The sequence below is a fragment of the Pediculus humanus genome, genomic scaffold (assembly GCF_000006295.1).
Source record: "Pediculus humanus corporis 1103172107488 genomic scaffold, whole genome shotgun sequence".
Taxonomy (NCBI): Eukaryota; Metazoa; Arthropoda; class Insecta; order Psocodea; family Pediculidae; genus Pediculus; species Pediculus humanus.
The window spans coordinates 444,497-457,888 of record NW_002987105.1 but is presented as its reverse complement, the minus strand read 5'-3'; the positions used below and the strand labels follow the sequence as shown (position 1 = coordinate 457,888).

The following is a 13,392-nucleotide window of genomic DNA, read 5'->3' as shown; positions in this document are numbered from 1 at the left end:
TTAATATTTAATTTTTTTCCCGATAAAAATATCTAATTAAGATAATTAAAAAATAAATAAACAAATAAAGAATAAAAAAACGATGTAAAGGAAAAAAGGAAAAAAAAAAGGAAAAAGAAGAAAAGGAAAAAAGGAAGAAAAAAAATTGATATAGGAAAAACATATCGTATTGGAAGCAAACATTGAGTATTTTTTTTTTCCGATAAGGAAATAAAATCAAACAGAAGACTCAATAATAATAAATACGATTGAAAATCAATAAATCAATAATAATGATAATAATGATAATATTTTATTAATTATATATAGATCGATGACATTTTTATTTAAATAAAAAATAATTCGCAAGGCCGGAATAAAATTCCTTATATTTTAAAATCAGATTTTAAATTATTTCAATGTCAATATACGTATAATTTTTTTTTTTTGTTTGTTTGTTTTGTTATAATTATTATTATCGATAAAAAAATTCATAAAAATTATTTATTTATTTATTTTATGAGCGTGAGAGTATAATTTGTACGATTGTTGAATCACAAAACACGATTTAATTTTTTTTTTGATATGATAAAACGATCGTTTGTTTCCGTTTGTCGTTTGTCAACGTGGTATTTTTTTCTTTAATAAAATTATGAAAATTCTAACAAACACATGCGGAAAAAGTCAAAACAGAAAAAAATTTTTTTTGATTTTATTTTTTAATAAAAAATTATTTATTTATTTTTTTTTCCTTTTTCATTTTTTTTTATTTCATACATACAAAAAGAAATATGGAAGATTTGAAAATGTAAAATTATATACGCAAGAGAAATAAGGAACAATAAAATAAAATAAAAAATAAAAAGCAGAAGAAAAATTTTTTTTTTTAAAAAAAAAAAAAAAAAAGAAAAAAAATTTCGACAAACACAAATTTTAGAATATTCAATTTTTTATGAGTTCTTTTCAACGTTCATTTTTTTTCTTTCTTTTTTCATTTCTCTTTTCTCTTTCTTTCATTTTTTTCATTATATTATTTTCTTTTTTTCCAGGTAAATATTTTCATAAAAAACTTTATGAAAAAAAAAAAAATTCATTCGTAAATTTTTTCATTTTTTTTTCATAAATTTTTATTCTCTTTTATTTATTTATTTATTTTTTTTTTTTTAGAAAATTAAATAATAGCGATGATAATTTAAGAGGAAAAAAAAAAATTTTGTTTTCATAACAAAGAATTGTTTTTATCTTAACAACAACAACGCCACATTGTTGCAAAATTGTTTATCCTACTTATATCATTAAAATAATGATAATAATAATTACTTGATTTTTTTTTTTCGTATAAATAAAGTCGAAAGGAAACCCACAAAAAATTATCTCGTAAACTATAAATTATTATTATCATCATCATTATCATTATTATTGTTTTTTATTTAAAGTTATGAAAAGTAAAAGTAAAAGAATAAGAAGAAGAAAATTTTTTTTAGTTTGTATCTATCTTGCATTTTTTTTTTTTTTTTTTTTTAGGATTATTAAATGATTGTTTATAGGATTACTCAAAGCTCTGCGGCTTACAAGGATTTTCCATTTATTTTCCTTTTTTTTTAAAATTCTATTGTCTCCAGAAACAACTGGAATTGAAACTGGAACGTTTAATTTTTCTACTACTATCATAAATATATTTATTTATACGTTTAAATTTTTTTTTGTATTTTTCGATACATTAATTCATTAAAAAAATTTTCTTTTTAAAAAGTTTTGTGTTTGTTTGTTAAGTATTTTTACGTTTAAAACCAAAACCGTCTGCTTCTTATATAAAATAAGTTTTTAAGTTTTAAAATTAATACGTGGAAATTTCCTATGGAAAAAAAAGAATATACGTGCGTGGGTTTGTCGTTGTCGTTGTTGAAGTCGTTGTTAGCGTATTTCAAAAATAAAACTTTTCGAAACATTTTGTGTGGAGGGGAATGGAGGAAGGGAGGGAGAAAATGTAAACGTTTAATGTTGGAAAGTGTTAAAAAAAAAAATAGACAAAAACAGACGATTTTTTTTCCTTTTTTTGTAAAATTTTACCTTATTTAAAAAAAAATTTATTTCTTTTCGTTTGTTTCGTTTTTATCGTTTGTTGTTTGTTTTTAAAATGATTTTTTTTAAAGAGTTATTAAATTCATTATCATTATCACAAAATGATCAAATTATTTATTTATATTTTTAACATGACGAAAAAAAATCGTTTTATTTGTTTAATATTTATTATTTTTTTTCGGTATTTAAATTCGAGTCACGAATTTTTTTTTTTTGCATATAATAAAAACAACAACAACAACAACAAACGACGACGACGACGACGACAAAACCCCCCTTCCTCTACCTTCCCCCACACAACAACAAACATAAATCTTATTTTTTTCATTTTTCGTTACAAAAATATAATGAATAATAATAAGTTTTCCATTTTCTTTTTCATTATTATTATTATTTAATTTTTCCATCGGATATCATTATTATTATTATTATTATTATTATTACGTTTATGCAAATAAACATGTTAATTTTTTTTTTGATATTTCGCCACACCCTTTTAACTTTCTCAAAGAAATTTTATTTTATTTTTTTTCGATGCCAAAATAACGCAAACGATTTTATTTAATAAAAAATTAGTTTTCTCTCTCTCTCTTTCTCTCTCACTTACTCACTCACTCTCTCTTTCTATTTTTACTACTGGGATTTTTTTTCGTTTCGTTTTGACTTGCATTCAAATAAATTTTCACCTTTTACAAGAATTTTTAATAAAAACAAAAAAAAAAATGTTTTCTTATATGTTTTTATAGAAGTAAACGCACACGCATAAAAACAAACAAACATTTATTTTGCATTAAATAGGGTGGTGCGTAGTAGTTAATTTTAACCCCCCCACCTCACAACCCCTACAACCCCCTTACGAACGAACCCCTTTTTTCTTTACAATATTAAAAAAAAAAAAAGTATAAATTATGACTCTTATTTATTTAACCAAACGACGGGATTTTTAAATGAATAACTTTTCATTATTATTATTATTATTATTATTATTATTATTATTATTATTATTGTTTTTTCTTAATGTTTTTTTACCCCTTTTTTATTACTTCATTTTTTATTTACGTTACGTACGTAATTTTTTCCCCCACTTTTATTATTATTATTATTAATTAAACTCAATTATTCATTCGATTTAAAAAAATTTTATTTTTTTTACACGTTAATTATTTACATATCTCCGTCCTTGTCATTATTATTATTATTATTAATTTAATTTTTATTACGATCGAAACAAATTTTTAAAAATAATAATAATAATAATAATTAATATTTTTTCTATTTTGTTTTGCAAATTCAAACGGAAACATTGTTGTTAATTTATGTATTATTTATTTATTTATTTATTTTTTTTTCGTTTTAATAAAAAATTTTTATTTATTTAACTTTAATAAATAAGAAAACGCCCCGGAGAGAAGGAGAGAGAGGGGGAGATAGAGAGATTAAATTAATTAAATTTACAAAAAAAACAAAAAAATGGTAATTTATATGAAAATCACGTTACATGTAATTAATTTCCCTTATATGTGTTTTTTGTTAAGAGAGTTGAAAGGTCGTCATAAAACTTTCCTTTTTTTTTTGTATTTTATGCAAAATAAAATTTTTTTTTTATTATTTATTTAAATAAATAAATGAAAAGAATACAACATTTCGTGGAGATTAACAATATGATAAATAAAAATTATTATTATTATTATTTTAAAAAAAATTACGCGGGAAGATTTAAATTTTAGCCGGGAGAGGTGGTGTATTCCTGTAATCCAACTACTCGGAGACTAAGTATAGAGGATATTTTAGGGAGGGGGGGTTTTTGGGATTGGATTTCTCACGTTGACTAGGCGTCCGTTAGGGATAAACCTTCAACTTGAATGCCCCCATGGCATCCAAGTTGAAGGTCATCCCGAGATAGCCAGGTTGAGTTCAAAAAAAGGAAAAGTCGGCTCAAAAGACACCGAGTTGAGAGTCGTGGAAGTTCAATTTCAGCTCGTCCAAACAAGAACAGACCTGAACCTAAAATAAGGGGATAAGTGACTTAGGACCCTTTAGAGGAATTGGGGATGCGCCGACCCTTGTGCCGAGGGGGTGAAACTGGATACTTGATCAAAAGCGGAGCTGAAAGGTGAAAAAAAGACAGATGATAGATTAACGGAATTTGCGACCCCAGACATCTCTCTCTCTCTCTCTCCGGAAACTTGCAGACTCTGTGAAAGAGGCAGGAACGATGGTAACAGATCGGGATCGTATCTCGACGATAGGGGAAGTATCGGATCTTCCTCAGGTAGGATTTTCACTTTCACGAGTGTGAACCTTATGGTTCTAGTTCAGGAGGAGATTGAAGCTGAAATGCGAGTTAAAATTCCCGTGAAACCTCCCCCCCAAAAAAAATAGCATAGGGAAACACGTCCAGAAGTTTTAGTTGCGTAGTGGTTTCGGCCGAGTCCCACACTCTCCCTGCTACCGGGTGGGGAGGTTAGTGCGAAATACATTTCTCCACGGTTGAAAAAAAAAGGAAGCGTTAAAATTTTTTATTTTATTATAAAAAATTTAATATTAATTATTATTATTATTAATTGTAGTTATACTCGCCAATGCGATAAAATAATTTTAAAAATAGTCCAAAAAAAAAAAATTGTTTTTTTGAAAATTGTTATATGTGATTGAATAAAACAAACAAACAAACAAAAATCAATTCTATACCTTTAAAATCAATAATAATTAAATGAATAAATAACAATGAAAGGCCTTGTCGTAAGTTAATTATAAGCCAATAATATTTTTTAACTTTTTTATTATTTAAAAAGTCTATAATGAGAAGAAAAAAGAAAAAAAAAATTTTCATGTTTTAGTTCCTTTTTTTTTAGAAAAAAAAAAAAACTTATTAAATATATATTTTATATTTAATATTAACATGTAAAATAAATTATTATTAATTTCCTATAAGATAAAAATCAAAAATTTTTAATAAATTATTTATGTAAAACTTAAACAAAGTTTAATAAAACAACAACTACAAAGTTTAATAAAATCAATTTTAATTAGTTTTTTCTTTTTTTTTTTATTTAAATAATAATAATAATAAAAAAACGTTTTTTTTTATGAAAATTTCCATGGGAAATTTTTTTTGTTTTTTTTGACCTATTTAAATTTTCTTATAAAAATAAATTATTGCTATAAATTATAGTTATTAAACTTAGTCAATTATTAAAAAATTATAGCGTTTATATTGTTCGCGGTTTTTCGTACAACAACGTAGAATAATAATAACAATTATTATTATTATAATTATTGTAATTTCTCGGAGGAAATTATTATTATTATTGTAACAAATCATGTTATCAACGATTAATTTACGTTGGTAAGGAATAAAAAAGGTTGTAAAAGGTTTTTTGTACGTGTAAAAAAAAATAACGGTTTTAAACGGAAAAGTAAATTATTTATTATGATTATTTAAAAACAAAAAGTGATGTCAAAAAAAAAAAAGAAAAAAAAGGGAAAATAATAATAACAATTCACAAAATTAATTTTTTTTTAAAATCAACATATTGGAAGGTAAGAAAAGGTTGAACAACCTTGAAGAGGAATCGAAGCTGGTAAACAAGATGGGATTGGGAGTGGCATTGGTGGTGGTGGCAAACAAGATGGCAACGAAAGTTGAAGTGGTGCAAAAGCGTTAGCCACGCAAGCAGGAGCAGCTGCTCCGCATGGTGGTAGTCCTCCGGCAAAGCATGGAGCAACACCGGCAGCACCTAAACATGGAGCAACTCCAGCTCCCAAACAGGAAAGGCAGGGCTGTAAACGTTCAAAAAAAAAAAAAACATAAAATCAAACGGAAAAAAAAAACTTTTTCAAAAAAAATAATTATTAACGTATTCTTACCGCAGCATTAGATACTTCCAAAAACAAAAATGCAAAAATGACAGACAAACAAAACTTGGCGGCGATCATTTTTTTTTTAAAAATGAAAATTTTTTTTGAAAAAAAGAAAGAATAAAATTTTATTTCAGATGTCAAACTGATTATATCTCAACAGTAGAAAACTCATCCGTATATATAGAAAGAAAAAAATTATTAGGCTTAGAAAAAAAAAAAGGAAGACGTGAATACAATTGGAAACAAAAAGAAAAGAAAAAAAAAAAAAAAACTGTTTGTGACCTTAGGCCTTAGGCCCAAAACTTTGATTTTAAAAATATCACGGTTTCCCAATTGTATTATTAACACAGTCTTTGAATTATTATTAAAATATTTTTTTGAAAAAATTTCATACGTGATCGTATAATAATTAATATCATTTTTGACCCCACATAGTATAAATAAAATATTTACTCAATCAGTCGTGTAATAATACCGTTCCCACTCTAAATACACGCTAACACAATCGTCGTGTCAATTAATAAAAAAAAAAACTTTTGCGCGCCCGTGCAAAAACAAAAAAAAAAAAAAAAAGAACGTACAAACGTTCGATACGTGACAATTATTATTATCACTATTATTATTAATACGACATCGTCATCGTCGCGCGTAACGGGGAAAAAAAAACAATAATTTGAGTTGTAAGATGAAGAAGTTTGTTTATTATTATTATTATGTTCGATTTACCTGACCTAAGACAAAACAAACGAACGAAAGACTTTAACAAACAGGGATTCTATCTTTGTTGCATATCAAACGCGGTTCTGAACGGTAGCAAAAATTAATTTTTTTATTCACGACCGAGAATTTTATTTTTTTGGGGGCTATAGTACTATAGTAATCTATAATTTAAAAAACTTTAGGCGACTTATCAATAAAAAAATATTTTAAATGATTGGAAAGGAAAACAGACAAAATTTTTGATTATTTACTACAACGCAACAATAAAACCCACGTGCTACTAGAAAACATACATTTAAAATTGCAACAAACAAACAAAAACTACAGCGTAAAAATATTTAACTTATCAACGGTTACAACATTCTTGTTTAAAAATATTATTATCTCACGATTACAAATTTAAAATTTAATTTAAACCGCCAAAAAAAAACACAAACCGTTAAATTTAAATAAATAATTTATTTATTTATTTATTTAAACAATTTTTTATTGATAAAAACAAATCACGTGAGAATCGAAAAAATTACTATTTTATTTATAGTTCGAGATTTTTGTTTTTTTTTTTTAACGACTCAGGTAATTATTTGTAGTTGTTGTAATTTGTCTACAATACTAAAACGATAAAAGAAAAATGATAACGTTAATTACTAAAAAAAGGGTAATAAAAAAGAGTAATAATAATAATAATAATAATAATAATAATAATAATAATAATAATAATAATAATAATAATAATAATATTAATAATAATAATAATAATAATAATAATAAAGTCAACGGCCATACCGTGCTGGTCACACCGGTTCCCGTACGATCACCGAAGTTAAGCAGCATTGGGCGTGGTGCAAACTTGGATGGGTGACCGTTTGAGAACGCCACGTGCCGTTGGCTTAAAAAGAGCAAAAAAAAAAATGAGAACAAGACAAAGTAAGAACCAAAAACAAAATCTTGTTCTACTGTCGACCTGAGGCAGCTCGACGAGAATGTGAATTTCACTGCTTCTGACCCTGGCCACTCCAAAGATGTTAGTCACTGGAGCCCAGTTCAGGAGACAAATCGTTTCCATCGAATAAAGATGGACTCAGGAAGACCTTCAAGAATTGATGTGGTGCTATCTTATAATAAGTGGCACCACCGAAATTCGAGTATTTGTCCCTAAGGAATCGGGTAGAAACCTCGGATAAATACTTAAAAACCCCGACAAGTAGCCTTGTCGTGTTTAATGGTGGATAATAATGATAATAATAATAATAATAATAATAATAATAATAATAACAACAATTAATGAAATAAATTATTATAAAAAGTTTTTGTAAATGGTAATTTTTTTCTTTTTTTTTTTATTAGTAACAATAAATAATAAAAATTTTGTTTCCGTTTGGTTGGTAACAAAATATAATTTTATGATATAGTATATCATTCGTATTATACAAAAAAAATTAATTTTCTTTTTTTTTTTTTTAATTAATCATGTTTGTTTGTTTGTTTGTTTAAAAATTACAAAAAAAAATAGTAACAATTGTTGTTGTTGTTGTTACGATGACCTTATTTTGTAAACGTGCAATTACTATCATGTTTACGATTGATTATTTTTCTATCGATTTGACATTCAAAATTTTTCCTCTCCCCCCTCCTCCCTTCCCCTTCCCCTCCCTACTGTGTGACTTCCTCGTAATCAAATTTCCTCTGTTGTACGACCTTAAATTATAATTATTAATATCATCATCAGAATCGTTTTCATTTTTTTAGGAAAACCCTTTTTTTTTTTTTTTAACGTTTGTTTCGGTGGTAAAAAAATTTTTTTTCTTATTCGTTTCGTTTGTAGCTGTTTGTCGCGGTTGTCTCTGTCTCATTCTCTCTCTCTCTCTCTCTCATTATTTTCTTATTTTAAATCAAAAAATAAAAATAAAAAAATCTCCAACCGTTTCTCAACTTGTTGAGACGCGAATAAAAACTCATTCGTTTAGTTTACCGGACGTAACCGTACGATTTTAAACCGTTTCCGGTTTCGTTTCATTCGGATCCCGATTGAAACAAAACACCCGGATTTATCAGCAAAAAAAAAAAATTTTATTTTTTTGTTATGTAATATTTTAATTTGATAAGATATAATAATCTCAAAGCCGACATTTTAAAAAAATTTAACGTGAAACTAGATTAAAAAAACGGAATAGTTAACGTACGAAAAAAAACGCCAAATTATTTTGTTTATAAAAAAAAAAAAATTATTTGTTGTTTTTATGATAAAAAAAAATATATATAAAAACATAATCATCATCATCATTATTATTATTATTAATAAATAAATAAATAATTCATTCATTATGCGCGATGTAATTAAAACGAAAAACAGGCAAGTGACGTTCAAGTATCAGGTTCAATAACATTCAACCTTGTCATTCACACGATCGCACAGGAAAAACCTTTCAGATGTCACGATTTTGATTTCTACGAAGGATAAATAATAATAATAATACTAATAATAATAATAATTTACTGTCGTCGTTAACGAACGACAAATTGAGCCTGTTTGTTTTTTTTTCTTTTTTTCTTACTTAAAACTTTTGCGATTACTTATGAGTTGAAAATAATGTCAATTTAACGAAAAAAAGTTTTCTTTAAAAAAAAAAATTTGTTAAGTTGGCAACATTTAAAAAAAAAAAAAAAATTTAACGGAAAAAATGCATAAAAAGCAAAAGTTTATTACAATACAATAACAATAACTTCTATTTTAAGTTTAAAAAAAAAAAAAAAAATTTTTTTTTTCAATTTTCCTGTTTAAATATTAAAATTTTTTTTTTCATTTACAACAACGACAACAACAACAACAACAGCAAAAATTATTCAGGTATCTGTTTTTTTTTTTCAGTGCCACCACCGTTTTATAAATTTTTAATTTTAACTTTTTTTTTTTCGGTAAAAAAGTTTTAAAAGTCGACGGTTTTTTATATTATTTATAATTTATGTGTTTAGCTTTCCAGTAAAAAAAAAAAACTTTCGTCGTCTTATTGATTGTGTTTGTTGTGCGACGGAGCGCGGTTGTTGTTGTTGTTGTCGTCGTAAAATTCCGTCAGGTATTTTTTTTTTTGCAATTGAAAATGAAAATATCACGAAGCGAATTTTCTCCAGCGAAAAAAAAAATGTTTACCCTTACGTAAAAACGTTCAATAAATTTGTTTCCCCTCAAAAAATTTTCAATATTTTTTTAATAAATGTAAAATATTATTATTATTACTATTGTTATTATTATTTTTATTATTATTATTTATTTTCCGAATGGGAAAAAAAAACATGATTTTCACGGGAGTCAAATAAAAATTTAAAAAAAAAGAATAAATTGAAAAACGACGACGACGATGACGACATCGATAAAAATCGGTTAAAAACAACTGCTGGAGAAAAAAAAACAACAAGTATGAAAATTATTATTATTATTATTTTGTTTAGATATGCAAATAATATTTTACAATAAAAAAACAAAGACGCCGCTATGGATAAACACAAAAACAGATAATCTAATCACATTCAGTTAATTTTTTGTTTTTCCAAAATAAAATAAAAAAAACACTGGCTGGAATTTTTAATGAAATAAAAAAAAATTATTACGTCATGTTGACGACAAAAAGGGTAAAAAAAATTTACTTCTCCAGATTTAAAAAAAAAAAAACTAAAAAGGAATAATAATGGTAAATGAACGAAAGGGAAAATTTTGACTGGAAAATGTATAAAAAAGGAATAAGAAAATGGAATGAGAAAAAGAAGAGGAGGAGGATGATGATGATGATGTAGGTACAAAAAGTTTTTCATGAAAATTATTCATGAGAAACGCACAAATTTGTTTCTCTCTCTCTCTCTCTCTACTTTTTCTTTCTTCCTTTCTTTCTTTTATAACTAAAAACAAAAATATTTTTTTTTACTTTATTTTTAAAAACATAAAATCAGAGAAACATTGAAACAAAGTGAAAAAAAAAACAAAAAGAAACATAAAGGAAAACACGATGATGATGATGAACCAAAACGGTTTTTTTTAAATTCAAAAAAACAAAATTTTCTTTTTTATGTTTGTTTCTGTTCTTTATTAGAAACATAATTTTATGTTTTTTTAATGAAATAAAATTTTAATGTTTTCCATAATGAATGTGATGATGACGTATGTTGCTATGACGTAATAAAATTAATGTTACAATTCTTATTTTAAATTTCTTTGATTGCTTTTTTTTTGTTGTTGTTCATTTAACTGTTTCGTTATTATTATTATTATTAAATGCTTTGGTAAGCGTTTGTTTATTTTGTAGTTGTCCATATTTGTAGTTATTGCAATGTTTGTCAGTTTGTTGTTCGGGTATGAAAAAAGGTTTAGAAAAAGAAAAAAAGGCAAAATTAATTTTGTTAATTTTTTTTTGTTTTTATTTAAAATAAAAGAATAAAAAAAAACTAAAAAAAAAAGAATCCTACATTTTTTATGTATAAAAAAAATTTTTTGAGTTTTTTGTGTGAATGTTTGTGTTTGTGTTTGTTTGTGTGTGTATGTGTACGTTATAGCTCTTCTTATTTTAAGAAAAATTTCCTATTTCATTAAAGAAATAATTTTAAAGCATTGAATAATGTTTGGAGAATTAATTAAGTGTTTCATCCACTTTTCAATTAACAAAGAGGTAAACATGGTGGTGCTGGTGGAGCAGCTGGTGGAAGTGGAAGGCTACAGAGAGCTAAAGCCAAGGCTGGGAGAGCGGCTGGCGGTGGTGGTGGTGGTGGTGGAGCGCAAAGTGGCAATGGGAGGGCTGGCAAAGCTGGTGGTGGTGGTGGTGGAGCGCAAAGTGGCAATGGGAGAGCTGGAAGTGGTGGCAATGGTAAGCACGGTGGTGGTGGTGGTGGAGCTTGGAGAGCTGAAAGTGGAAGTGGGAGAGCCAAAGCTAAAGCAGGAAGAGCAGCTGGCGGCGGCGGTGGTGGTGGTGGAGCGCAAAGTGACAATGGAAGAGCTGGAAGTGGTGGCAATGGCAAGCACGGTGGTGGTGGTGGAGCTGCAGCGGCGGCAGCGGCAGCACCCAAAAGTGCAGCTAATCCGGCGCATCCACAAGGCTTGGCATCGGTCTAAAAAAATTTTTTTTGTTTATTTTTATACGCGACATTAAAAAATTAAAAAAAAGAGAAATTCATTTAAAAAAAAAAAAATTTTGAAATTCTTACCAATTGAACGTCATATGCGTTAAAAACAGCGAGAAAACAAAAAACTACAAAAATTTTATTATTCATTTTTAAATTTTTTTTTGTTTTTTTTTATCTTCAATCTTTGAGATGTGAATGAATGTGACTTCGATATGATAACTCGATTATTTATATATCTCACATTTTACGTAATTCGTGACAATAATCGAGGTAGAAATAATGTTTTGTTTTTAATAAACTTTGTTGAATTAGCTCACTCTTCTCATTGCCTTAAAATGTTTATAATAACATTTTATACAATAACAAAAAAAAAAAAAAAACTTCTTTAATACGTATATTATAAACTACATCAAACTTTTTAAATGAAATATTTTTCCGACAAAACAATTATTATTATCATCGTGAATAATAAACCCAAACAATATTTTATTCAGAATAATAATAATCATTATCATTATTATTATTATCATTAATAATACTTTATACAAGTAATTTAAATTCAAAATATTATTATTATTATTATATATTCAAGGGGAAGTTATTCGGGGATAAGCTAAAACGTAAAAACTGATTTAAAACTTATAATAGGGTTTTCCTTAACATTTCTCTCTTGAGTAATATTACCTAAACAGATAAAAAAAAAAGAAAAAAGGAAAAATAAATTTTAATTCATTCAAAAACCACAAATAACAATAATAATAATTTTTTTTCTTTTTTTTTTACCCTCCCCCGATTATTATTATTATTATTCATTTTACCCCCGAATGCGAGAATAACATTAAAGTCAAGCTGCTGTATGCGATGCTGCGTCGCTTTTTAGAAATTTTTTTTTCCTCTCATTAATTTTGTGTTGTGATTTTTCTTTTAGGTCACTACAATTTTATTATTATTAACTATTATTAATAAATTATTAATTAATAATTTTAAATTTTAATGGAAGCACAGCATAGAAAAAAAAATTTAAATAAAAGAAAATAATTTGAAAAATCATCGTGGCGTGATTGTAGTTAACTACGATGAGGGAAAAAAGGGGAGGGGAGGGGATGATTTGTAGGGGAAATTTTTTAACTACAATCTATACTTTACCACTTACATAAAAATTTTATTATAGATCGTTAATCAAGGGTAGCAAAAAAAAACGATACAGGATGAAAAAAAATAGCGGGGAGTGGTGTAGAGGATGTTTTAAGGGCGGGGATTCTGAGATTGGATTTCCCACGTTGACTAGGCGTCCGCTAGGGGTAAATCTTCGACGTGGATGCCTTAGGGAAGTCCGAGGTAGCCAGGTTTAGTCCCAGAAAAGGGGAAAAATCGGTCCAAAAGTCACCGAGTCGAGAGTTGTGGGTTCAAATCCTGGGAGTGGGAGTTCAATTTTAGCTCGTCTAAACAAAAACAGACCTCTACCTAAAATAAGGGGATAAGTGACCTTGCACCTTTTTGAGGCATTAAGGATGCGCCGACCCCAGACATCTCTCTCTCTCTCTCTCCGCACACTGGCAAACTCTACGGAATAGGCAGGAACGATGGTAACAGATCGGGACTGTTTCTCGAAGGGTAAAAGGAGAAGTACCGGGATCTTTC

At 26.8% G+C, this 13,392-nt stretch overlaps 1 protein-coding gene across 1 annotated transcript; it reads right to left on the bottom strand.

Annotated features, from left to right (window-relative positions):
• Window positions 1–5,470: 5,470 nt before the first annotated feature.
• Phum_PHUM146600 (uncharacterized protein) lies at window positions 5,471–6,033 on the bottom strand. The gene is made up of 2 exons (XM_002424648.1): window positions 5,932–6,033; window positions 5,471–5,844 (listed from the first exon to the last, which is right to left on the bottom strand). Exons 1-2 carry the CDS (start codon window positions 5,998–6,000, stop codon window positions 5,590–5,592), a joined length of 324 nt encoding a protein of 107 aa, XP_002424693.1. The 5' UTR covers window positions 6,001–6,033; the 3' UTR covers window positions 5,471–5,589.
• Between the last annotated feature and the right edge of the window lie 7,359 nt (window positions 6,034–13,392).